Source organism: Chanos chanos, chromosome 16 (genome assembly GCF_902362185.1).
Source record: "Chanos chanos chromosome 16, fChaCha1.1, whole genome shotgun sequence".
NCBI classification, from domain to species: Eukaryota; Metazoa; Chordata; class Actinopteri; order Gonorynchiformes; family Chanidae; genus Chanos; species Chanos chanos.
In genome coordinates this window covers 10,593,465-10,620,503 of record NC_044510.1, presented here as the reverse complement: position 1 = coordinate 10,620,503, position 27,039 = coordinate 10,593,465, and the positions used below count along the sequence as shown (strand labels likewise).

General features: G+C 41.0%; 1 protein-coding gene across 1 annotated transcript; it reads right to left on the bottom strand.

Moving 5' to 3' along the window:
• Positions 1-5,879: 5,879 nt before the first annotated feature.
• LOC115829182 (beta-1,4 N-acetylgalactosaminyltransferase 2-like) lies at positions 5,880-17,854 on the bottom strand. Its single transcript, XM_030793243.1, has 9 exons — positions 17,724-17,854; positions 17,387-17,493; positions 17,059-17,096; positions 16,335-16,515; positions 15,471-15,557; positions 14,155-14,336; positions 13,828-13,971; positions 13,233-13,461; positions 5,880-6,055 (listed from the first exon to the last, which is right to left on the bottom strand). The coding sequence occupies exons 1-9, from the start codon at positions 17,852-17,854 to the stop codon at positions 5,880-5,882; spliced, it is 1,275 nt and encodes a 424-aa protein (XP_030649103.1).
• Positions 17,855-27,039: the final 9,185 nt, after the last annotated feature.

Here is a 27,039-nt window from a genome sequence, read left to right as displayed (position 1 = left end):
AGAGTTTCCCACCGTGAAACAATGATGGGAGAGAAATGTTAGAAATTTAGACTTGTGAATGAGGTCGCTAGTCTTTTTTTGTCCTTTTTCATGTGTAATTCCTGGACACCCAGCATTCCTTAGAAATTACTGTCTATCACTAGATCGAAAAGCCTGTAATAGTTTAACACTGTATGTTTTTTTAATTTTTAAAAAATCTTTTCTCTTGGACAAAGACAAAACTAGATATCCTGCTCAAATCTCCTTTCAGGTCTCTTCATCAGTATCCCTCTCCTTTATCTGATCATAATCTGAGTTGGTAGAAAGTGTTTCATAAATGTCCTACAATGCAAACTTTCCCAAACCTCTCTGTGCAGCTCATGGACCCATGTATGAACATGAGTGTTTTCTGGCTGCAGCTGACAGATACTATTGACAAACCCAAGCCAAAAGGACGGCTAATTTGCTTGTGTGGAAAAATTAAATGCAGGCAGTTTGATTTAATTATAGGTTAACAGATCCAAATTGTCTTATTCTAGGCACTGACATGCCTTTTAAATTGTGTATCTGTGCATGAAATTGGACTCAGATTAAGACAAGTATGAACAAAAAGTGTTCAGTATCCACTATGTCTTAGATGTGTGAGATGGTGTGGTCGGTGGCATGTGGCGGGGTCAATGACTGGGGTGGCACTGGATATATCAGAGCCAGATACATCCACATATGAACCTGAGTTCTTTACCTGGTTTACACATGACACTGAGACTGTATCATTTGAAGCCTGAGTAACATCTGCTGCAACCTTGGTGGGGCTTTGTACAGTGGCTTTTTAAATATGCTCTGTAAGGGCTTGTGGTCACTCTCAACTAGGATTTCCTTGCCATACATACTGACAGAACTTTTTGCAACCATAGATAATGGTAAGCAGTTCCTTCTCTATTTGCAAAAATTGCCGTAGGGAGTCAGTAAGTGCACGCGATCCATAAGCCACAGACTTTCCATCTTGGAGGATAACTACTCCGATGCCTTCAGAGCTAGCGTCCACAGATAGTGACACAGGTTTTTGCACATCATAGGATTTTAATGTTGGTGCGTTTGTTAACAGTGTTTGCAGCTTCTCAAAGCTTTGTGCTTGCTTTTCTTCCCAATGCCATTGAGTGTCACACTCCAGCAGTTTTCTGAGAGGGGCATTGACTTCTGAGAGGTTGGGAATAAACTTGAACAGGTATTGAATCATGCCCATGAAGCTCATGAGTGCTTATTTGTTTTCTGGTGAAGCCATCTGTGCCACAGCTCTCACTTTCTCTGGATCTGGCTTGAGACCTTCTGCGGACAGTACATGCCCAACGTACTGGATTTCTGATGTTGCACTTGTTTTTTGTTGAGTTTAAGATTCCGTTCTCTTGCCCAGTGGCATCATGCAAGCCAAAATTCTGCTGGGGCACAATTAAATTCTTGGGGGTGGGGTGGGGGTCACAATCGAATAGAATATGACGCTATCACAACTCGTGACTAGCTAGCAAGGAAGAAGGCTAAACAATTGGATTGAGGGATGGCTGCTAAGTTTTTAGCTGGTACTAGCCAACTATCTTGCAAAGCAAAGCCAAGGTACCTTTTTTTACATTTTGATGGGCTCTGCAGTTTGGTGTCATCGAAATGTGTACAAACAATGGCAGTCTCGCCACAAGCCGTCTCCCTTTGAATTTCGCGCCGACAAAGACGGCGGCTGTTGCGGCAGTATTTATGGAGACTCGTGCGACTGCGATTGGCGAAACTGATAGAGAAGGAAAACCAATAGCGAGTGACTGCTTGCGCTATTGGTCGCTGCTGGAAACCGGAGGCGTGGTCAAAGTCCTTTGTTACACTGTTTAAACGAACTTTGTGAGACGAACCCAGTTTGGACGAACTTTGTGAGACAGACCTTGTTGAATTCTCCAGATCCTTTGTTTTCCTCGGCCTTTTTGTGAATAAAATCCTGTGTTGCGCACTTGCGTCCTGCTTCAGTTTCGGATTCTTGACAGATTAATATCATACTGGTGCAAAAATGTGGGTTTGTTGTACCCTCAATGTCACTCTCGCTTAGGAATTTTGCACCTTTTTTCCAAATCTAGGGCCTTATAAAAATAAACTGGCACACAGTACAGGCTATATATTCACACACACGATGTTTACATATAGATAGTACGAGGGACCAAACAGGAAATATATAAATATAAAGATGAATTTTTAAATGTAATTCTAAATATATGAAAGGAACTCTATAAAAATCAGTTTATACAAGACAGGTGTTTTTCTTTTTCAAATAATTTCTTTTTTTCTTCTTCAGAGGCTACTGAGTGTGCAAAACAAGTTTAACATTAACATTAGTAAAATTTTACAGTACAAAGAAAATCAAGCGAATCGTTAAATAATTTAAATTTGAATGAGGCAATACTTTGGACTTAATGAAGGAGTCCTTATTTTCTTGGTATTAGGACGGCATCCTTGGCCTCTATTAAAGGACACACTGATGTCATTTAGAATTTAACGTTGTCTTTATTTTTGGATGTTGTCGGCCACAGCCTTACAGAGCACAATTAACTTCCTCATAGGTCGTCTTTCCCTGCTTAGTGCAGACACTCGAATAAATCTCCCCGCTTCAGGCAAACCGAACACACACACACGGAAGGCGAGCCTCTCCTGAAACCCCCACAAACATCCGGCTCAGGCAACAGTGCAACATTCTTTAAAACCGTTTATTTTACACAGTTTTCCGCTCTGCGTCGGGGTCCTGCACCATCCTGTCGGGGTTTGTTTCGCTGTAATGACCGGCTCGCTGTACATTATTCCTTACTCATTACACGGATTTTTCCTTACTATTACGGCATTCTACGGTCTGTTATTTCTATGGTCTGTCACGCATAGCAGACCGCTGCTATGCGTAACAGACCATTGCCATGCAACTATTTTTTTTAGCGTAAGCAATAAAATAATTTTTAAATGTGAGAATAATTTTTAAATCGATATTTTGTGTCAAATTATTGATTGCTTTAGTAAGTAACCGTGTAATAAGCGAGATAATGTACAGCTAGCTGGTCATTATAGCGAAATAAACCCCTAACTGTACATCTCATAACTAAAGTCTGATTACACCATGGTGAACTTGAACAAGCTACAGGAGCTTTCAAGTAGGGGAGCCAAATTCCAAAGGGAAATGGTAAAGAGATGGCCCAAATAGCTAGAGAAATAGTAAATAATCTCTTAACAAGCTCTTAACCAACCGTATTCTTACAGCTCAATGGCAAGTTCAGTACACCAAACTACGGAGGAAGAGGTCTGCACAGTCTTTCGTCGAGGCTTTAAACCAGGCGAACGTTTTCTTGCTCCTGTTTACAACCTGATGCACTTCTCCAAACCCACAATTCTCCGGGGAGAAAGGCATGCAGACTTCTTCCTCCGTGGTTTGGTGTCCGCTGGAACTTGCCATTGAGCCATAAGCACACGGTGTTCTGTCGCTCCTGTCGCATTTTGCATCATGGGTTTCTATGAAACCAACGCTTGTTATGAGATTATTTACTATTTCTCTACTTCTTTGGGCCATCCCCTCGCCAATTCCCTGTCAAATTTAGCTCCCCTATACTTCGAAGGTCCTAGTACCAAGAAAATAAGGACCCCTTAATGAAGTCCAAATCATTGCCTCAGTCAAATGTAAACTATTTAACGTTTTTGCTTGATTGGCTTTGATTGTACGTGTGCAATAAACGTGTATGTGTATGTATATATATATATACACAGATATATATTTGTGTACTCACAGTTTGTAACCACACACAGTGAAACACTAACTGATAAAATTAATTTAAGGACAATTGCTTGCAATCTCTTTGGACATAAGGTCTATTGTTGCAATCATGTAAAACTAGTCAGACTGGTTTGCTAGCAGAACCCTCAATGTCTCTCCCGTGATGACTAAATACTTTCTGTAGGTAGAAGATGATTTCCTGTTTATAAGTGTTACCAAGATTGAGAAGTTTGTTATGGTCATGGAGGCTGTGCCAAAGTTGGACATTAAGAGATTTTTGCATCATGTGAAATCATGGGTAACTCCATGCTTTGACCACACACACATGAAGCTGAGGACTTTACCAGTTACCTGGGGAACGAGTTCTTTTTCCTTATGTGTTTCCATAGTAGACTGGAGCCCCTGTTTATTATGCCAAATACATAGGTTTTGATTGCTGTAGTTTGTGGGCTAAAACATGATGATGAGGAAGTCATTCTAATTTTTTTTTTTCATTTTCTATTTTTCTGTATCTTAACTTTTTTATGCATGGGTACACTTACAATTCTTAATGAAATAGGTGAAGACCTTATCCACCATCTGAAAGTGTGAGTAAGATGAAATCAGTCAGACCACAGATTTGAATGTAGTTTATTTCAAGTATGCACAATGGATATAACTAATGAGCAGGGTTGGGTACGGAAACCCAGTGCCAATATGGCACGAGTTCCTATGTAATTGGTATCTACCAGACTGAATCACAACAGAGATTTCGGTGACTCATTTCAGTGCCACTTAAATGCCTGAGCTGTTGACTGTAATATTTGCCCTCTGGTGAAACGGACGTTACAAGCAACAGAAGCATCACTGCACCTCATGTGCCATCACTAGCTAAGATTACACCTGCTCTGATGGCAGCAGATGACTACCGTTAGCTAGTAGCTACCTTAAACATGGTTAAAATGCCTTGAACTAAACTGAAGTGTGAAGTGTGGCTGTATTTCACTTGAAAGGATTCCAACACTGCAACAAATGTTTAAAAACAATTGCGTGTAAAAGGGGGAACACATCAAATTTAATGAAGCATCTGGCGACACACGGGATACGCTTGAAAGTAGAGGGATGCAGTGTCTGGCAGTCTGGCAGTGTCGGCGTCCTTGGCCCCGGCAATAGGGAGACAATTGTTGATCCCAGCAGGACATGCAATTAGTCAGTAGAGGTATATATCTTGCCAGAGAAAGCAAATATGATAAACTTCAGCAATTCTTTTGCAGAAATATTAAGCTGAAGTTTGTGGAATACAAAAAATTCCAACACAAAAATGGCTGTTTTGCTATTTAGTGTTAAATTATTGTAGTTGGGTTGGGTTTTATTTATTATGTGAATTTGTTATGTAAATTTGTTAAGTGTTTTGTATTTATTTATATTTATATATTTAAGATGTTAAGTTAGCATATTGCTCAATTTGAAGCCGTTCTTTCATGTCGTCAGCCTTCATTTTGTGCTTTTTTTTTAAGTATCAGTTCAGGCACCACTTAGGTACCGGCACCATTTTAAAAGTATCATTTTAGCACCAGTATCGGAAGAAACCCAAACGATACAAAATCAAACTAATGAGCATGTGCAATTTGTAGAGACAGACAGAGAAAGCATTCTAATTTACACACAGAAGATCAACATAACACAAAACACATGAAGATCATATCACTTAAACAAGTATACCAAGGCCCTAAACAGTGTCATCAAGCAGTGTCTTCCCACTATGCCAGTCATCCATGTGTATACCATACCCTGGACGGTCTACTTCCAGAATATAATCTTAACCTTATGCTGAAGTGATTACTGAGCAGTGAACAGCACAGTGGATAAGACCAGGCCTGGGAAATGCTTTGAATATTTCCCAAAATCTCTTGCTTATTGGAATTTCCACTGGGCTTTCAGAAATGGATATCTGATCATCTCACATACTATGATGAAGATTTAGAACTTTTCTAGTTCTGCTGTAACCCATATGTTCAAAACAACATCCGTGTAAATAGATAGATTGTAGTATGGCATATTTCAGAGAAAGATATGGTTCCTGAGCATAAACGAGTGTGGCTAACACAGAAAGGAAATGAAAATAATCAGCTTTTCAGGATTAGAAACATTTTAGATGGTTCTTGAAGAACTGGTGGGCCAGTTTTAATGTTGCATCAGCTTCCTTCTGCCTCCTGTATTTAAGATACTTGCCCTGATTGACTTTCCGTTGATGACCAATTTTGACACCACCACAAGTCGCAACCAAAAGATCTCCGAGGCCGTCAAAGAAGAACTCTACATTGGGGATGAGGAAGAGGTAGTACAAAAAAAGAGAGATGGAGGATGTGGATGAGAAGCATCTTTAAAACCTCAGTGGATTAATGGTCATTACTGTATGTGCCTAACCATGTGACATGTACATAAAAGCAGAAGTCCATCAAATATACACACTATCCCATATCTCCCACATATTATCAATGTAGATCATTGGTCAGCTTTAAACTTTTCAAAATGAATATAAGTGGCTGGAGGTATTCATTTGCAGACTGACTTAAAAAAAAGCTCTACCACAGCCCTTGTAATTATTTTGTTGTCTGTCTGTAGGTGAAAGATGTTATTACTACTTAAACTTTCCAGTTAAATAGGGAGCAAAAGTTATGTATCAATGTTACGTGCGGCGCACTGTGCGTTTTGTTTGTGTGTGTGTGTCTCTCTCTCCCTCTCGCTCTCTCTCTCTCCACAGGTACCCAGCTGTGGCGGGCTGGCAATACCGTCTGGCCTGATGTTGTGCCCCGCCCCTCCCTCTCTGGTCCGACCAACCAGGGAGGGAGTGCCCCTCGCGGTTCAGCCAACCAGACGCGGAGCGCCAACATTTAAACGCCACTGGATGCGCTGTGCTGTAGATTTCGGTCTCATTGTTACATTTTGCCTTTCGTGTGTTTTTTTGCCATTATTGTTACAAACTTGCCATTCTGTGTTCGACCCTGTATTCTCGTTAATTGACTTTGTTTGTGGATTGCACTGGATTTGGTGTTTTGGTTATCGCGGGGAGACAGACAGGTAAGGAAGGGGATCCCCGCGTTAGTCTTCACGCTGTCTAGGGATAGGTTAGAGGCGGGTGCCACTTTTGTATTTCGGTTACTAGTTAGTGTAGTCAGGTTTCCTTTGGCTCTGCCACCTTTTTGTTTTGTAGCTCAGTGTGTGTTTTCCGGTGTAGTTCAGGGTGGTTTTTGTTTTACTAGTTTCGTTTCTTTGGCACCGTCTACGTCCTCTCCCACCTTCATGTGTGTTTGTAAATATTTTGTAAATATCACTTTGTAAATATTCTAAATATATCGTGCACTGTTTTCCATATCAATTCCCCGTGTCCGTGTTTTTCCTCCCCCATCACACCGTCCTAAAACCAGCACAGGTGGTGGGTCCTTTATGCTACGTTCCCCTACATACCGCTAGACATCACACTCCACCGGGGACGTAACATAAATTGGGGGCTCGTCCGGGATAATTTTCCCAGTTTTTTTTTTGTCTCCCACCCCTTCTCTGGATTTTTGTGTGTACGCATTTTCCCCACAGTGGACCGGCCGGATTCGTGCCATAAGGACGACCTCCTATTGTTGGCCGATCATTTTGGCATTGTGGTTGGGAGGCAGGCTTTGAAAAAAGTCATTAAGGTGGCGGTATTTGAAGGTTTAGTGGAGCGAGGTGTGTTCGCGTTGGGTGCGCCTGCACAGGCTATAGGAGACGTTCCTGCAGCTGAGCGGTCCGAGGCTCGGGAGGTAGCGCAGACTGAGGCTGATGCGGAGGCGGAAGCTAAAGTTACGCTACCACCCTTTGTGTCAACTGTGACCGAGAGTGGGGGCTCCCGGTTCAGTGTTTTGGATCCTCGACTGAGAGTGCATTTGCCGCGCCTCCAGCTCGAGTCTGAGGAAAAGAAACATGCGCTCCAAGCGGAGCTTAACTGGTGGCTAGAGGTTCGCCGGATGGAGTTGGAGGTGGAGAAGGAGATTAAAATAAGGCAGCTCGAGTTAGAGGCAATAAAGATTGCTGCGGCTCCCGTCGCACAGTCTACGCCTGCTGCATCTCCCTCTCCTGCCGCAGACTCTGCCCCAGTAGCTCAACAGGCTCTCCCCGGCTTCGATGTCAGCAAGCACATTAGTTTGCTGCCACCCTTCCGTGAGTCCGAGGTCGACTCCTATGTTAATGCCTTTAACGCATTGCAGCGTCCTTGCAATGGCCTAAAGAGGTTTGGCCTTTATTGCTGCAATGTAAGTTTGTAGGAAAGGCACAAGAGGTCTGCTCTGCGCTGTCGCTGGCTGAAAGCTTGCAGTACGACACTGTCAAGGCAGCTGTACTGTGCGCCTATGAACTGGTGCCCGAGGCTTATCGCCAGCATTTCCGAAACCATAGAAAGTCACCGAGTCAAACATTTGTGGAGTTTGCTCGAGAGAAAGGAATTCTTTTTGATAAGTGGTGTGCATCTAGCAAAGTGTCTGATTTTGCCAGTCTTCGGGAGCTAGCCATCTTAGAGGAGTTTAGAAATTGCTTGCCTGAGCGTATGGCGTTATATTTAAATGAGCAAAAGGTTCAGTCGCTGTCTCAAGCAGCTGTGCTGGCAGATGAGTTCAGCTTGACGCACAAGACTGTGTTTGCGTCTGATCGTGTCCCGGCCCAGAATGATGAGAAATCACTCACAGCCACCAAAGCTCCGAACAGGAAGCAGTTGAGCCCTACTTCGTCCCGTTCGAGAGCTGACTGGAAATGTTTTTATTGTCATAGAGTTGGTCACATAATTGCCGACTGTCCGACTTTAAAAAGTAAACAACAGCAACAGCAGTCGGACCAGTCTAAGAGCGTGGGTCTCGTTAAAACTGTCTTAGAGCCTCCTAAAAACCCAGTCAGTGTTAAATCCACTCCTGACCCTAGTTACACTCCTTTTCTGTTGAAAGGGTTGGTGTCAAAGTCCGGTGAAGCGGAGGAGCAGATACCCGTGGTCATGCTGCGTGATACCGGTGCAGCGCAGTCGTTCATCTGATCAGACACGCTAGATTTTACCGATGACACATGTGTTGGGTCGTACGTCTTGGTACATGGGATTGAGATGGGCTGTGTGAGGGTTCCCCTACACAGAATTCATTTGCAGTCGGAGCTTGTGAATGGTTTTGTTAAAATAGGGGTAAGACCCTCGCTACCGGTAAAAGGGGTCGCATTAATCTTGGGGAATGATCTGGCAGGTGGTAAGGTGTTGCCTCTGCCAGAGGTGACTGCAATGCCCATGGAACAGCCTCAGGCTGACGGGCTTGCTCGTGATTTTCCTTCCGTCTTTTCTTCCTGTGTAATGACCCGTGCTCAGACTCGTAAATACAAAGACGCAATTGATTTGTCTGATTCATTTCTCGCCTCATCTGACCACGACACAGTTTCAGAGGTCTCGCCGGTGGCGGACTCTAGAATGAAAAGTTTTGTAAACAGTGCTGTGTCCGGTGATGGAAAAGATGAGCAGATTAAGCTACCAGCCACCCGTGAGCAGCTCATCGCAGCTCAACGTGCTGATTCCTCCCTCGCTTCATGTCTGTCTGCTGCTGAAGCTTGCGAAATTAGCCGGGGAAGAGCAAGTGTTTATTTTGTTGAGAAGGGTTTACTTATGCGGAGGTGGTCACCACCAACATCTGATGACTCAGGGTGGAACGCTGTTTTCCAGATTGTGGTGTCGACAAAGTATCGGCAGTATGTTTTAAAGCTCGCGCATGATCATCATCTTGTAGGACATTTAGGGGTCACTAAGACTTACAGACGTTTGCTGCAGCATTTCTTTTGGCCTGGTATGAAGTCTGCGGTGGCTGACTACTGTCGAACCTGTTCCGTTTGCCAGATGGTTGGTAAACCTAACCAAACCATTCCCCCGGCTCCTTTGTATCCCATACCAATAATAGGGGAACCATTTGAGCATGTGTTGGTTGATTGTGTGGGCCCCTTACGAAAAACCAAGTCGGGGAATCGGTACTTGTTAACTGTTATGTGTGCTGCTACCAGATACCCCGAGGCTTTCCCTCTCCGTAAGACTACGGCCCCCGTTATAGTTAAGGCACTAATGCAGTTCTTTTCCACGTTTGGCTTGCCAAGGGTTGTGCAATCTGATCAAGGCACGAACTTTCTGTCCAAAGTGTTTGCGCAGGTTATGCAAACACTTTCCGTTAACCACAAGGTTTCGAGTGCTTACCACCCAGAATCACAGGGCGTTCTGGAGCGTTTTCACCAAACGCTGAAGGCCATGTTGCGTGCTTACTGTATGGAACATGGAAAAGAGTGGGACACTGGCATACCGTTCGTTATGTTTGCTGTTCGTGAAACGGTGCAGGAGTCGCTAGGGTTCAGCCCCGCTGAACTAGTATTCGGGCATACAGTGAGAGGTCCCCATAAGCTCCTCAAAGAGCAGTTGTTGGGTGATGTCCCAAAAGCGCCATCCAATATACTGGACTATGTTAGTGAGTTCAGGGAGCGACTTCATTCTGCCTGCGCTTATGCCATTAAATCTCTGTCTGCTTCGCAGGTAACAATGAAGGCTCGCTATGATCAGAAGGCGGTGCCCCGCAGTTTTACCCCTGGGGACCAAGTTTTGGTGTTGTTGCCGATTCCTGGGTCGACCTTGCAAGCTCGCTTTTCTGGCCCTTATGTTGTAGATCATAAGCTTTCTGAAACTGATTACGTAATTCGGACGCCTGACCGAAAGCGTCAGACTCGCGTGTGTCATATCAACATGTTGAAACCCTATTATGTACGTAATCAGGTTTCGGAGGCTCCCTGTTCGGGCCCGAAAACCGCTGTTCCCTCCGCACTCGCTGTGCCAGTGCTGACTATCGGCGGAGATGAAGATGGTCTGTTGCTGCGGAATACGCCGGAGCAGTGTGCCAGGCTGCAGAATTCTGCCGCTTTACAAGAGCTTCCCCGTAACCTCACTCATTTAGATCCCCTGCAGCAAGCAGATGTGTTACGTTTAGTACATGAGTACCCCTCTTTGTTTAATGATGTACCCACGCAAACCAATGTGTTAAACCATGATATCGACGTGGATGGAGCTAAACCAATTAAGCAACACGCTTATCGTCTAAATCCAGCCAAAAGGGCTTTGATGCTGCAGGAGGTATCTTACCTGCTTGATCATGGCTTAGCCCAGCCTAGTTCGAGTCCCTGGAGCTCACCATGCATCCTGGTACTCAAAAGTGATGGCACAGTTCGTTTTTGCACGGACTACCACAAGGTGAATGCGGTGACCGTGCTTGATTCGTTTCCCCTGCCTCTTATGGAGGACTGTATCGACAAAGTTGGATCGGCGAAGTTTGTTAGTAAACTTGACTTGTTAAAAGGGTATTGGCAGGTCCCATTAACTTCCCATGCTGCTGAGGTCTCTGCCTTTGTTACGCCCGATCATTTCCTCCAGTACTCGGTGATGGCATTTGGGATGCGGAATGCTCCCGCTACGTTTCAGTGACTTATGTCTATTGTTCTGGAGGGGGTGCCTAACTGCGAAGCCTACTTAGACGACCTAGTCGTGTTTTCTGCCGACTGGCAAACGCACATGGAAATCCTTCGTTTGGTCTTTAGTCGACTGCACGCTGCTTCGTTAACTCTTAATCTGGCCAAGTGTGAATTTGGCAAAGCCACCGTAACCTATCAAGGTAAGATCGTTGGCCAAGGGCAGGTGCGACCCGTGGACGCTAAAGTGGAGTCCATCCGCTGTTTCCCCGTGCCCAAGACGAGATGGCAACTCCGACGTTTCCTGGACATGGCGGGTTACTATCAGTGTTTTTGCCGAAATTTTTCAACCGTAGTTGCCCCTCTTACAAGTCTTTTGAGTCCTCCGCGGGAGTTTGTCTGGACGCCTGAATGTCAGGAGTCGTTTGAACATGTGAAGATGCTATTGTGTCATGCGCCTGTGCTCAGTGCCCCTGATTATGGTAGACCATTTAAGATAGAGGTGGATGCCAGTGCCACTGGGGCTGGCGCAGTGTTGCTACAGGAGGATGGCAATGGCATTGGTCACCCCGTCAGTTATTTCTCGAGAAAATTTAATAAACATCAGTGTAACTACGCCATCATTGAAAAGGAATGTCTGGCCCTCCTGTTAGCTCTACAACATTTCGAAGTGTATGTGGGATCCAGCTCACTCCCGGTGGTAGTATCTACGGATCACAATCCAATTGTATTCTTGTCCCGCATGCAAAATCAGAACCAGCGCCTTATGCGTTGGTCACTGATCGCGCAAAATTATAACTTAGAAATCTGCTACAAGCGCGGCTGTGAGAATGTGACAGCTGACGCTTTTTCTCGTGTCTAAACCACTTGTGTCGTGTGTGTTTGTGTACAAACTTGGTGTATTTTATGTGATGTTGCGGGGCAAGTTTGTTCTTATGGGGGTGTTACGTGCGGCGCACTGTGCGTTTTGTTTGTGTGTGTGTCTCTCTCTCTCCCTCTCGCTCTCTCTCTCTCCACAGGTACCCAGCTGTGGCGGGCTGGCAATACCGTCTGGCCTGATGTTGTGCCCCGCCCCTCCCTCTCTGGTCCGACAAACCAGGGAGGGAGTGCCCCTCGTGGTTCAGCCAACCAGACGCGGAGCGCCAACATTTAAACGCCACTGGATGCGCTGTGCTGTAGATTTCGGTCTCATTGTTACATTTTGCCTTTCGTGTGTTTTTTTGCCATTATTGTTACAAACTTGCCGTTCTGTGTTCGACCCTGTATTCTCGTTAATTGACTTTGTTTGTGGATTGCGCTGGATTTGGTGTTTTGGTTATCGCGGGGAGACGGACAGGTAAGGAAGGGGATCCCCGCGTTAGTCTTCACGCTGTCTAGGGATAGGTTAGAGGCGGGTGCCACTTTTGTATTTCGGTTACTAGTTAGTGTAGTCAGGTTTCCTTTGGCTCTGCCACCTTTTTGTTTTGTAGCTCAGTGTGTGTTTTCCGGTGTAGTTCAGGGTGGTTTTTGTTTTACTAGTTTCGTTTCTTTGGCACCGTCTACGTCCTCTCCCACCTTCATGTGTGTTTGTAAATATTTTGTAAATATCACTTTGTAAATATTCTAAATATATCGTGCACTGTTTTCCATATCAATTCCCCGTGTCCGTGTTTTTCCTCCCCCATCACACCGTCCTAAAACCAGCACAGGTGGTGGGTCCTTTATGCTACGTTCCCCTACATACCCCTAGACACCACACTCCACCAGGGACGTAACAATCAATATTTTGAATTTTAAAGTCCCATGACAGCAAATCATTGATGGGACCATTTGAGACCTGACATTGCATTTTAAGATCTAATGTCAGATTTGACATTGCATTTTTTTCTGTGCAAGAAAGCAGTGTCTTAGCTCATTTGAAAAAAAGGCTATGTAAAAAGTGTTAAAATGAATTCTTCATTATTGATATGTTGTATATGTCTGGGGGACTACATGTTGCTGAAATATTCTTAACCACTCTTACCACTGTGGCCCACTCTTTTCAGGAAAGGGTCAAAGCCCACCCTCCTCACTGAGTCCGTTCGGGCCAAGAAGAAGTTGACAACACCATCAACCAGGGAGCAATGTGGTTGACCAGGAAGGGTCTGGTGGCTCTGGCCAATAAACCTGGTCAGACAGCCTCCCTCTTCCACGTCTCCCTCCTCATATTTTACTTTGAAGTAGACCCGGTCTCGGCCCACGCCTCCCGCTACCTGTTCAAGTCCGGAGAGACAGAGGAGAAAGCTGCTGTTGTAGAATGAATATTGGGCTGAGTTCAATGACCCCACGAGTCAAAACCTCATGGGGAAAAGGATTCATAAGGCCAGAAACTCATAATATGAGTCTTGTTTCTAAATTAAGCTCATATATAATGTTGTGTATTGTCACTGGTTTGGAAGACATGTGGAACCAGACAGTTTGGCAGAAACCACGACATCATCAGTTAAAAACCACCAAAACAGCTAAACCAATAAATAGATAACTTTATGAATACAGGTAAAAATATAAAATTCTGAGAATTACAACAAGCCTTTTTATAACTCTCACAAATGAGGGAACAATCTGTCTGAAGTACTCACAACGTCCAACTCTGGCACAGCCTCCATGACCTCCACAAACTTCTCAATCTTTGTATCATCAATAAACAAGAAATCATCATCTACCCACAGAAAGTACTTGGTCATCACCTGAGAGACAGCTAAGTTCCTGCCGGCAAACCAGCCCTTTAATAACAGACAGAATGGTTTCACATCACTGTTAGGATACTTTTTAAAGTGAATGTGGGCAATTTCTTTTGCATTTGTTTTATGTTGTGTGTAGTTATAAACAGCGAATATATGAAAATGTATGGACAATATATGTGTTCATGTGTCTTGAAATTTCAAATAAATCAAACTAAAATTTACCTGAGCTGGGGGCATAATGTATTGCTCAATGTTGGTTCCATTCACCTTTTGTGGGTTTAAACTGTCATCTGCAATTATTATTTTCATGTCCTTGTAATACCTCCGGATACTATTAATTAGGACATTAAGTTCCTTGTACCTCAAGAATGTCTTAGTTGTAATTGTCACTTGGGAGCCGATATCTAAAGTAGGAGAAAGGAAAGTTCTCATAAGATGTCTTTAAATTGGATTTAAGGATTCCTTTATAGCACTGATTTATTCTGTTCCAATATTGTGTTCAGCCTCCAATTGCTTCTGGTGATAGCTGAAATTTTGAGCAAAATCTAATATCTTTCATGATTCAACAAATGTCAAATTAACATGTGAACATTGTGCTCTACACATTAAATCAGAAATACTTCAGACATCATCATATCAAACATCTCGGATATAACAGATACCTTTAAATTAGACCACAAATGTTTAAAACAGGGGTCAGGAACTTATGGCTGTTTCGTTGACTGCATATGGCTCATGGACAAATTTGAGAGGAGATTTTTTTTTTTAACAAAATAAATAAGCGGCTAAAAATAATCCTACTGTGTCAATTCAACTTAAAACGTTAATGACAGTAATTACTTCTCCAAAATATAGCTGCAAGCAGCAATGAAGGGGCCAAGAACCACGAGGCCACCAGGTAGACAACTAATCATAACAATCCCTGAACAAGACCCCAGTCCATTGCATCAATGAAATGGTCAAATGTAAAGCGGAATTTTGATATGCACCGTGCTGTGTTTGCATTGAAATGTTCAACTGGGGAGAGTAGGAAAAAAGCATGCAAAGAGCTCCAGCGGAAGATACAGGCCGGTCAGCAGCATGGGCCAAGCAAGGGGATGGGAGCTCGGCTAGCTTTGCTGGTGCTTTGGTAATCATGAGGAATGGGAAGCCATTCGCAGATGGCGAGTATGCCAGAACATTGCAGCACCAGAAGAAGTCGCATTAATGGTTAGAAGTGTTCAATTTATTATTGATTAGCCTATAATGTGGCAACAGTAATTCTTAATAATAATCCATTTATACCCTTATATTGCATATTAGTAAAAATGTAGGCCTAACATTAAAAATAGACGCATCAAATTGCTTTAACTCTTATATGGCTCTCAAAGAAAAAAAGTCTAAAAATATTTGGTATTTATGGCTCTCCCAGCTAAAAAGGTTTCTGACCCCTGGTTTAAAATATCTCCAAACAAATTCATACTCTCAATCATTGTTTGTTTTTTGTTTTTGTTTACATTTACAGAAACCAAAAATGGCAGTACAACAGGAAGTCTAACCTGTTCCAGGATCAGCTAAAACAGGCATAGAAGACCTCTTAATGATAATGGGAAACATGACTGCATGGTCCTCAAATGTGAAGTTTGCTGAAAGAGACAAGACGGAGATCAAACTGACACTGTCCACTTATATTTTTTCATATCATGTCCTATAATAACTTATAATAACAATAGTTTAGGGTAAGTAAACGTCTCATTCATACAGACAATCAAAGCACTTGGACGATAGTTCTAGCATGGAAGATATAGACCATGGTGGTCTCATGTAGTTTTGTAACTTACTGTGGTTTACTCAGTTCTTGAAGCCTGTGTAATACATTAAACAGACTTTGGAGGCTTTGGTTGGATTAAACCACAATGGTGAAAAAATGAAGGAAAATTTGAGTACACTCCATGATTACCGTGAGTGGTGAGACTTGGTTCTATGTTTGTTCAAGTTTGTTGTAAATATTTGATAAAACAGTCTCTTTTGTCAAAAACTGAAGGAGCACTAAGTTGTGAAACTCTACTTTAGCTTTTCCAGTCTTTGTCCCTAACTTGTCGCTGAAGGAGGGCAAAGATGAGACACAGGAAAGAGTGGACAGTGGACAGAAGTTTTCTTTAAGTGCTGTCGACTTACTGAACACTTTACTGTTGCAGTTGAATGAAGTCAATATTTGGTGATTACATCAGCCATTACATTCCATACATTCATTTACAAGTCACTTTTATCTAAAGTGGCTTCCAAGACAGGCAGAATACAAACTAGGCATTTAGCCATTAAGGAGCAGTCTGTTGCATTAAGTGCCACCATCAGTCTTTAGTAACTGAAAGTACGGCTGGTGTTTACAAAGCCTACAAACCCCTACAAAGTCTTTGTCTTACCAAAGTCCTTGGTCTTGATGTGGTAGATGGTGCTGGTGTAAGACACTTGACTCAGCAGTTGATTCAGCTGGGTCACATCTTTGGTTGAGATGTTGAGCTTATTCTGACCCTGACCCGCCACCAGGTCCATGTCTGTTGTGCCTTCCACAGACAGAACACCACTGGACACACTCAATGACACCTGAGGGCACAGGAACCATTACCAATTGATCCCTAAACGCTTGCTGCCATGTGTTCAAATTGCACTACAATGATCATACCATGTTCTTTGACTGAATTTAGATTTTTAGTTCGTTTTCAGTGTCATATGTTTCACTTATTCAAATGTTAAGAGGAAGTCCACCTTGAGGATATGGCGGCGACAGATCAGACAGGGATATGTGTAGTCAGAGATATTTTGATTGATAGACTTAGTGAGGTCATTTAAAGCATGTCTTTTAAAGTGAGGTCACCAAAAAACACAAGCATGCCTGCATATGAGCCTTACACACAGTTTATAACATTTGCTTTAGGAATGATTGCACGGAAGGGTATTTATGCACCACTTTTACTGACTGAGATTATGAGTTTATGAAGAGAAGACAGAGGAAAAGTTAATTAAGCAGCAAATGAAAATGAAAGGGATTCTCCCAAAAAGCAACAGTCCTCAGCCTTAGTGAATGGAGAAAAGCACTTATTTCAATTCACTTTCTAGAAACATCTAATAAGATTCTCATTTACTCACCTTATATACTGTCCTTTCAGTGGAATGCACAGCTAAACCTGTAACGAAGGCCATTAGATAAATATTTTATCACATGTATAAAGACTGATAAACTGCTACTAGTAAATGCACCATTGCTGCAGTTCCTTAATCATGTTTAATTAGAAAAGAATTCACAGACACAACTGACACACTGACACAAATTCACTAGTCTCAGAGAAAATATCCCTTTGTAATCCATGCATACTTTATGTAACTCTTCATTTACAGTGCAGTCAAACATAAATGTTCCTGAATACTTAATTTTGTACGATGAATTTTATGAATGACTTGTGAGTGAAAAGAATACCTGGTATCGGTGTCTTTTTCAAAGGTTCAACTGTGAAGCCATGAACAGGATACTGAAGAGGAGAGTTGGAAGGAGCTATGAGTAGGACGTCTAGGCTTGCTTTTGTCCTGGACAAAAAAGATGTTATGTTTGCAGACCTTTCATTCTAATTCAGATCAAGGAATATTCTGTTTCAACTCAGCAAACTAATCACCTGATTTTCAAACCGTGGAAATAAAAAAAAAGTGAAGACAAAGAGGCTTTTTTTTTTTTAATTATGGGATATTGAATGAATGTGTAAGAATAAAATGTGGTGTAATGTCCTAGTTTAGACAGGGCTGTAGTAATGCTGTCCCACCTGATCTGGTGTTTCCTGTACTCTGCAGCTCTGCGTTTCAGGACTTCATCAAGCTTGTCCTGAGGCACATGTCTCTGGAGAAATGCACGTTCGTTTCGACAGGAACATGATTTGCGACTAAAACTGATCATCTGCGTACTACTGCAAGACAGAGTTTTTTGTTGTTGTTGTTGTTTTCAAGTAAGCAGATATGTCAGTCATAAGTTAATAAATAGTGAAAAAAAATGTATGTGTAAGACTTTGTCAAGAGGTAGTTTATAACGAAAATTCAATATGTAACCATCACAGCCTACACCTTATTTTGGATTTTTGTTTTGAAATGTCTTGTGCTTTTGTTCTGTGTCTGTCTCCACCCCTCACCTAATTCTGTTTATTCTATTTATTAACCTCGTTTTTCCCTTGTTAATTTCCACCAATCATGCTTCCCCAGTATAGTTCTCCTTTTGTATTTAAGCCCCTGTGTTTGACCTGTCTTTTGTCTATTGTTGTTTGTGTTCATGTGAAGACACTGTTTGGCTGCACTGTTTATATCCAGTTTTGGTTCCTGTTTGCACCTGTTTATTTGTCTACATTTTGTAAGTAAAGTCCTCCTTTTTTGTTACCACCATCACTGTCTCGCGTTTGGTTCCAGCTCCACTGCACGCCTGACAGTAAAGCTTCATGTGAATGGCATCAGAAATATTGATTTCCAAAACAAACTCAATCTTCATTTATGAGTAACATTTCTAAACATTTAAAAATGCAACACCTTTTAGCTGAAGACAAAACACAAAGGTTCAATTACTAAAAGCCTTATTTAACTCTTAATTCAGCAAACCTGTTTTTGCTTCTGAGAAACACAGAAATACTCAAAGATGTGATGGCTTTAAATTCATACATTGTCTGACAATGCATTCTACCCCATCATTCTCCTTCCTGTCGCTTGTGACATTTTAGCGCAATGTGGAATTATATTTGACATTTCAATGCCTTTGATTAATAGTTTGAGACAGGTTTTATTTGGACAACACTTATATGTAGCTTGCTTTACTGTTGTCATAATCTGTTCATCATGACAGAAGTCTGGACTGGAAGAGATGCAGTGGAATGCCACAAAACACTGCACATCAACATAAAGGGTATTATTCATCATTCTCACCTCATCATACAGAAAAAATGATTCACAGTTATCAGGTTCAGTGACCTGTGTGGAATGTTAATTATGTTTTCAATGTTTTTTTTAAGTCTTTTTCTTTTGTGTGTAGTCTGAGTCACTCTTCAGTTGTCAGAACACTCTGCCCCAGATGAAATTGCATGTCTTGTCAAACCAGTATGTTCAGAATCATAATGTCGATTATTTTGGTTTGGTAATTGAGGGGGAAACTAGCTGCTCAAAATTGGACTTGTTTAAAGGACCCTGCAAACTACATTATTCTTCACCTCTGGTTTCTCTCATTCCTGCAAGAGTATATGGATATCAGATGCTGGGCTTTGTTAACTTTATTAGCCAGGCCATTCCTTCACTGGACCTCTGGGCGGATCCTTTTCCCTGTTGGTGAGCCTCTAACTGACATTCCCTCTGTTTTCAGAATTAGTACATTTGTCCTGGTGGTATTCACCATTATATATTTTAATACAGATTTCCTCAGTATCTTGCTTTTTGTCTCACTTCAAAGTGGAACTGGGTATCAGAAAGGAACATGTCATACATTAACAAAACTCCTGCAATTGCACATGCATATATCTCCATGTTACAAGTGATGTGATATCCTCACAGAAGGCATGTTTGGTAAGTATGTAAGTGAGTTCAACATATCACTCAAACACTTAAATTCTCTTTCAGTATTTTTCGGTTGTTTATTTTATCAACCTACATTAATTCATATTAAGCTAAATTTATCACTTTACTAGATGAAAATAAATATGAAATCATCTGCCTTTTTATAATGTGATGCATTCCATTTTAGACTGTTGCTTCTTCTGCTTGCATAATACCTACCTTGCTGTTGGGAAAGCGGCAGTTTTGAGAAAATTCACCTCTTTTCTTGAACCATTGCGTCCAAATAGATAACTTTAAGACAAAACACCAAAGACAAATACTGTTAACGGCATCGTAATAGTTGACACGTTGTTTGTAATTTTACAAGTTAAAATCCACTAAGACATGTAATAGAGGCTGCTGACCTCAGATTAGATTATAGACTCCGGAACTCACATGTGTTTGTGCGACACAAATAAAATACAAGGTTTACGACCTTTTTATTTCAAAGGAAGCTTGTTTGTTTGTATTTTGCATAATGAAATTTCAGAATGACATTTTAGATTCAAATGTAAAGAGAGCAAAATAAACGGAGGCCAATGCTTCATTATAAAGATATATTGGTGTCTGCAATGTGCAGCATTTTCAAACCATCTGAAGTTGGCCTACGAAAACATGAACTATGATTAACTGTCTGTTTTTATGAAAAACGTTTAAAATCCAGTGCAGTATCTATGTAAACTAAAAATATGTATTAGATTAGATATTTTTCTCAGCATCTCTCTGTTCTTTCAGGATCTCACGCCCTAAATATTTTTGTCCAACTCAGCACTATTTTGCTGATGGAATGAAGGGTTTGATAGTCCCACTGAAATGGTATTTAAAAAGATTTAAACAATTCAAAAGGATTCAAAGTGGAAATTTAAAATAAAAAATGTCTATCATGGTCAAGTCTATATATCATGGTCTATTGTAAGCAGGGGAAATTTAGAATTTTATATACACAAACTACGTTCTTGTTGATTTTAAATTAAATCCATACGTTTTCTCAGTACTATAGGCAACTAGGTCACAGAAAGTAAATGCGGACCGTTAGTTAAACAAATTCTTCCGCCTCATAGGCGACATAATCGGTTGCATGGGGCGCAAAATGTCAAGGGGGCGCCGCAAGAGAAAGGGTTTTTTTTCACCGGAGTAGTGTCGCTTTTTTTCAGGTGCAGCGGAATATGCCGCTAACATGGTATTATCAGTCATAGATACAGTAACAACACTATCACCAAAAACTTTTAATTACACTAATAACGTCACAAGTTGACAACATGATGGAATAAACACTGTCTGCGATCATGACGTGATATATGTAACCTATGCGATGATAGCATGCGCGATATTACGCACTATCCTTCAAGACAAGCTCGTTTTAGCTGCAAAATGAGTCAAAAAAGGAAAAAATTATCAGGCGCCCAAGGAAAGAAGCGGCACAAAGAAGATGAGCAGTAGAAGGAATATGGAGGTCAGAATCGCTACGATTGTGCGCATCATGTTTAGTTATTTTCGATCAGCGTCACCAGATGTACGATCGTGTTTCAAAAAGTTGTTCGCCTCAATAAATACGTATTTTCTTCAATTACACAATTACGTCCATTTGTTCTCTTGGTTTTGACTCTGTTACGATAATTTTCCTAAAAATACGATCATTTTAAGCCTCAGGTATGATACTTTAACATTTCACATCTGCCAACGCTGTTTTCCATGAGCTTTTCTTCTTAGCCGGCTAATGTCAGCAGATGAAAGACCAGTTATCAGATGACTGATAGAATTTGCGTCTCGTAGGAGCCAGCAGAGGTGTGGACTCGAGTCACATGACTCGGACTCCACTCAGAATTGAGTCATGATTTTGGTGACTTAAGACTTCACTCGACAAAATTAAACTTTACCTCTTTGACTTGTTATGACTTGACATATTTCATAGGTACAAATATTACATTTATTAATCTTATCAAAAACGTGTGCAGCTATGGTCTGATATTCCTGCCCACACTGAAGCCTCAGCGAAGTCTACAGTGAACAAACGTGTAGAGCAGAGAGAGAGGCATTGGCGTGCAGACAAGAAAATGATGCCTCGGGTTACTGCAGTCAGTTTCAAAGACGACACTGTTGTACACAGCAAACGGACGGCAATACGTAAAACATGCGGGACCAAAATTACAAATGATGAAGCAACAACGTCCAACTTTGTTCGACACTTAAGTTTGCACAAAGACAGGTAAATTAAATACACGTTAATATTATAATTACAGGTGCTCCTCCACTCACGATGGGGTTACGTCCCGATAAAGCCATCGTAAACTGAAAATATGGTAAGTCAAAAATGCATTTAATACAGTACATCTAACCTACCGAACATCATAGCTTGACTCTCTTACGATAATTCTCCTAAAAATACGATCATTTTAGGCCTCAGGTATGATACTTTAACATTTCCCATCTGCCAATGCTGTTTTCCATGAGCTTTTCTTCTTAGCCGGCTAATGTCAGCAGATGAAAGACCAGTTATCAGATGACTGATAGAATTTGCGTCTCGTAGGAATCAGCAGAGGTGTGGACTCGAGTCACATGACTCGGACTCCACTCAGAATTGAGTCATGATTTTGGTAACTTAAGACTTCACTCGACAAAATTAAACTTTACCTCTTTGACTTGTTATGACTTGACATATTTCATAGGTACAAATATTACATTTATTAATCTTATCAAAAACGTGTGCAACTATGGCCTGATATTCCTGCCCACACTGAAGCCTCAGCGAAGTCTACAATGAACAAACGTGTAGAGCAGAGAGAGAGGCATTGGCGTGCAGACAAGAAAATGATGCCTCGGGTTACTGCAGTCAGTTTCAAAGACGACACTGTTGTAAACAGCAAACGGACGGCAATACGTAAAACATGCGGGACCAAAATTACAAATGATGAAGCAACAACGTCCAACTTTGTTCGACACTTAAGTTTGCACAAAGACCGGTAAAATAAATACACGTTAATATTATAATTACAGGTGCTCCTCAACTCACGATGGGGTTACGTCCCGATAAAGCCATCGTAAATTGAAAATATGGTAAGTCAAAAATGCATTTAATACAGTACATCTGACCTACCGAACATCATAGCTTAGTCTAGCCTGTCTTAAACGTACTTAGAAACTCTGGCAAAACAGTACCCTATAGAGTATCGGTTGTTCACCCTCGTGAACGCGTGGCTGACTGACAGCAGCGGCTCACTATAATAAACATTTTTAAAAGGCATTCACTTTTTGTGTTAATTTAGTACACTAACTGTTACGCTGCAGGCAAAAATGCAAGAGCATTATTTTAGTCGAAGAGTGCACAATGACTTGATCAGGACTTGAAACATAAGATTAAGCACTTGGACTTTACTTTGGACTTCTCTGTCTTGACTTGGTATACCTCGTTTGATGACGTGATCTTACTGTACCTTGAGCTAAATATAGGGGACATTCTATAACGCTTAACGTGAAAAAGCCTAACGTGGCTAATGTTCCAAAACTACGATAATCACCAAATTTCCCTCGGACATGTCTTGTCATAAACACTTCCACCTGTCAAAAAATCAAAACTGAAAATCCAAGGAATATGGTTGTTAAGTTAGTCTAAGTTAACGTACATTAAGCGTGTTCGCTCCATTAGCGCAAAATATGAGGAAAAGGCTTATGGTGGTTTAATACAGCAAAACTACGGTCAAAGATCACCAGTTACACCTTTCATTGGATTTCAGTTATGCGTTTTTCATAGGAGATAGTGTTTATGAAATGTCAGATGTCAGACCAATTTGGTGATGATTGCTCGCTGTTTTGGGACAAGCCACGTTAAGCTTCTTTCCTCTAAGCTTCTTTACACAACGGGCGTCAATAGAGAGGAAAACGCTTAACTAGAGATAACGTCCATATTCATAGGATTTCAGTTTTGATTTTTTTTTTTTTTCTACAGGAGAAAGTGTTTATGACAAGAGATGTCCGAGAGAAATTTGGTGATCATATTTCGTAGATTTGGAACATTAAGCCACGTTAAGCTTTAATATTTTATTTATTATATATTGTGCTTTACTTTTACTGTACTTTTTGATAGTTTTACAATGTCTAATTTCTTTGCATTAAAGTGTTCAGTTTGAAAAAGAAGTAGTGTTTTACTGTTTAGGGTTGGGCACATATTGTGGCGGGGGGGGGGGGGGGGGGCAATCTGAAATCACTGTTAGGGTCAGAGCCCTGAATGGACAGAGAAACACCGCTCAGTTTCATCATAGGACATTTAACTAACTAAAGACACGCAAAGACTTGGGTAAGTACCTTAAACTCGATGGTCCTTCAGTGAAATATTGCAAGCCAAACATGCCCTCCGTGAGGATGAAAACGGCAGTAACTGTGACAAGAAGCACCACTATGAAAGCGGTGAGCAGAACAGGACCGAGGTTTTTCATTCTGTTCAAATGCAGGTTAACAACATTATAATATTATTCTCTACAATAAAAAAATGCATTTATTGGTTATGTTGGTTTATTCAAATCGAAAGAAAAATTTATCTGAAATCTTAAGTCAATAATTCCTCTTCCTTCCTAAATAAGTGCGTGGACAGCTCTATCCGAAATTTCAGCGCACCATATGTAATGACAACCATGAACGCTTACGCGAGGAAAAAATGTTTTTTGCAAGCTATTGTTACTCCAACCTTATACCCCGCTAATACCTTCCTCTTACTGGTTGCCATTCTTTTAACTCGTGTATTTCTTAGCATCAGTTCATAATACACAGTTTATTATTACAGTTGTGTAAAGAAGAAAGTCATGAGTAGAAATGAGCGTCACTGTGATCTTAACAGCGTGAAGCTTTCGCATACCTTCATTATTAACATGTTCAGAATTTTTTAAAGAACATAATCAGCTTTAAAATATACAGAATCTGCCTGATTAAACATACATACACATCATTTGCTTTAAAAAAAACATCATTAATCAACTGACAAATAGACCCTAAACAGCTTTTTAGCTTTTTTTTTTTAGCTGTTTCTTCTCTTTTTTCTTGTAATTGTGGATATTTACATAATTACTCTACGTACAAAACATTGATTGCAAAAACAATCATGAAAAAGAAACCTAACCTTTGAAAAAATGCCAGTATTACTCTAATCTCAAGGTTTTGTTTTGTCTCCAGGAAATGGCCAAATAAATGTGCTGTAATGAAAATAATAATAATAATAATGATAATAATAAAGAAATAGTAATTAATAGAGTAATATAAGACACATCAACTCACCCTCCTCTATCTCCTAAGTCTGTTTCCCAGGGTTTAGTTGTATCAGCTAAGCTGCAGTGCCTTCTTCTACTTTCACTCAGTCTGATATTCCACGGAAAAATTATTCCCTCCTAGTCTACATCCTCCGTTTTAAAACGTTATACCGCCACCCACTAGCGTAGCCATGGGTGTGCCCGAATGTGCCTGTGCCATCTAAATCTAAAGCTGGCACACCTAATCATAAATAGATGCATGAATTAGCTGCAAACTAAAAAAAAAACTTCATATTATCTCTTACTATTTCTTACAATATTGAAATTAATAGGGAAAAAATAAACTAATGGACAGAGACTTCCCGTCACTCGTGATGAAAGTTCAAAGTTAAAATGAGCGCGGGGTGGCATTGGCTCAAGCGCTGCCTTTATGCTAGTCAATTGGCGGTCAGTGACAGATCACGGCGAGATGCCTCGTGAGTAGACCATTACAGTCGCTACAACTCCAGGTATGACATTGCTTTTATGCAACAGTTGTTCTGTAATGTTATTGGGGAAATCCTTTCAGCATTAAATGAAGAAATAATGTTGCACCTCGCCTTAGCCACCTTATTTCTGGGACATTCTAAAAAGCTTAACGTAAAAAAGCTTAACGTGGCTTAATGTTCCAAAACTGCAATCAGTGACCACCAAATTTATCTCGGACATCTCTTGTCAGAAACACTTCCTCCTGTGAACAAATCAAAACCGAAATCCTATGGGTACGGTCGTTATCTCACGTTGAGTGTTTTCCTCTCCATTGACGCCCATTATAAGGAAATAGTTCAACGTGGCTTTATGTCCTAAAACAGCGAGCAATCATCACCAAATTCATCTGACATCTCACATGTCCATAAACACTATCTCCTATCAAAAAAGCAAAATTAAAATCCTATGAATATGGTTGTTATGTTAGCCTAAGTTAATGTAGGCCTACGTTAAGCGTTTTCGCTTCATTGATGCCCATTATAAGGAAAAAGCTCAACGTGGCTTAATACAACAAAACTACGATAAAAAATCACCAAATTGCTCTCACACATCTCTTGTTATGAGCTCTCTTCCATCTTAAAATAATACTCCATGAGGTGATCATTGGACACTATTTAGGGACATTAAGCTGTGTTAAGCCTTTTCATTATAATTGGCGTCATGGCGAGTAAAACGCCTAATGCAAGATAACGTCCATACTCATATGATTTCAGTTTTGATTTTTTCACAGGAGGAAGTGTTTCTGACAAGAGATGTTCGACAGAAATTTGGTGGTCATTGATCGCACTTTTGGAACATTAAGCCACTTTAAGCTTTTTCGTGTTTAAGCGTTTAAGAATGTCCCAACTGATAGTAGCCAAATACTCTGAATAATGTTTTAATGATATCTAAGAATAAGATAAAAAAAAACTGTTATGGTTGATCTACAGATCACTTTTTGCAGTGAATCCTGCACACCTTATATCCCACAGGCCCACCTAAAGTAATATTTCCAGCTATGCCACAGCCCACACCTTCAACCCATAGATGCCCCATTCTTGCACATTCTGTACTGTCATACTTGGCTCTTATCTACATTGGCACCAGTCAAGTTATTACAGTTCACCCTGTCAACTTCATTAAATTTGGCCCCAGTCCCAGTATCTGTTGGCCAGATTTGAAAAGCCTCATGCAATAGCAGTGTCTAAGCAGATGGTTTTCAGGCTGATTACTATTAGAATCTCATTTCTTCACTTCCTCATACTCCATCATGAATTCAAGTGTTAGTAGATGTTGGATTAAGAAACATTGGAGAAATTAGGTAAACTGATTCTAACAGCGTAACGCCATACTTCAGCAAGCGTGAGAAAGGAGCTTTGTGATGAAAGGTGAATTATTTAATGCTTTCATGTCGGCAAGTTAGACCAGTCTGTCTGGTGTTCTATGTGGCCCTGGGACACCTGCCTCTAACCATTTTTTTGACTTTCCTGCGAGGTCCACCGGCCAAGGATAGCATGAGTCACAGTTTGTAAAAACAGTGGGATGCATGCTCAGGGTTGTCTCAGTTTTATTAGAGCAAAATATGAACAGAAGAGATCTTGGAACTTACAGGATTCGCCAACACCAGATTCACAACACAACTCAACACATGACACACTGACAACTCAATTCCACTCTGAACACTAAGTGAAAACCAGAGGTATTTATACAGACAGGATAAGACTCGATTAACCAAACATAGGTGGAACCAACGATTCAACTAACAAGTGGAAACAAG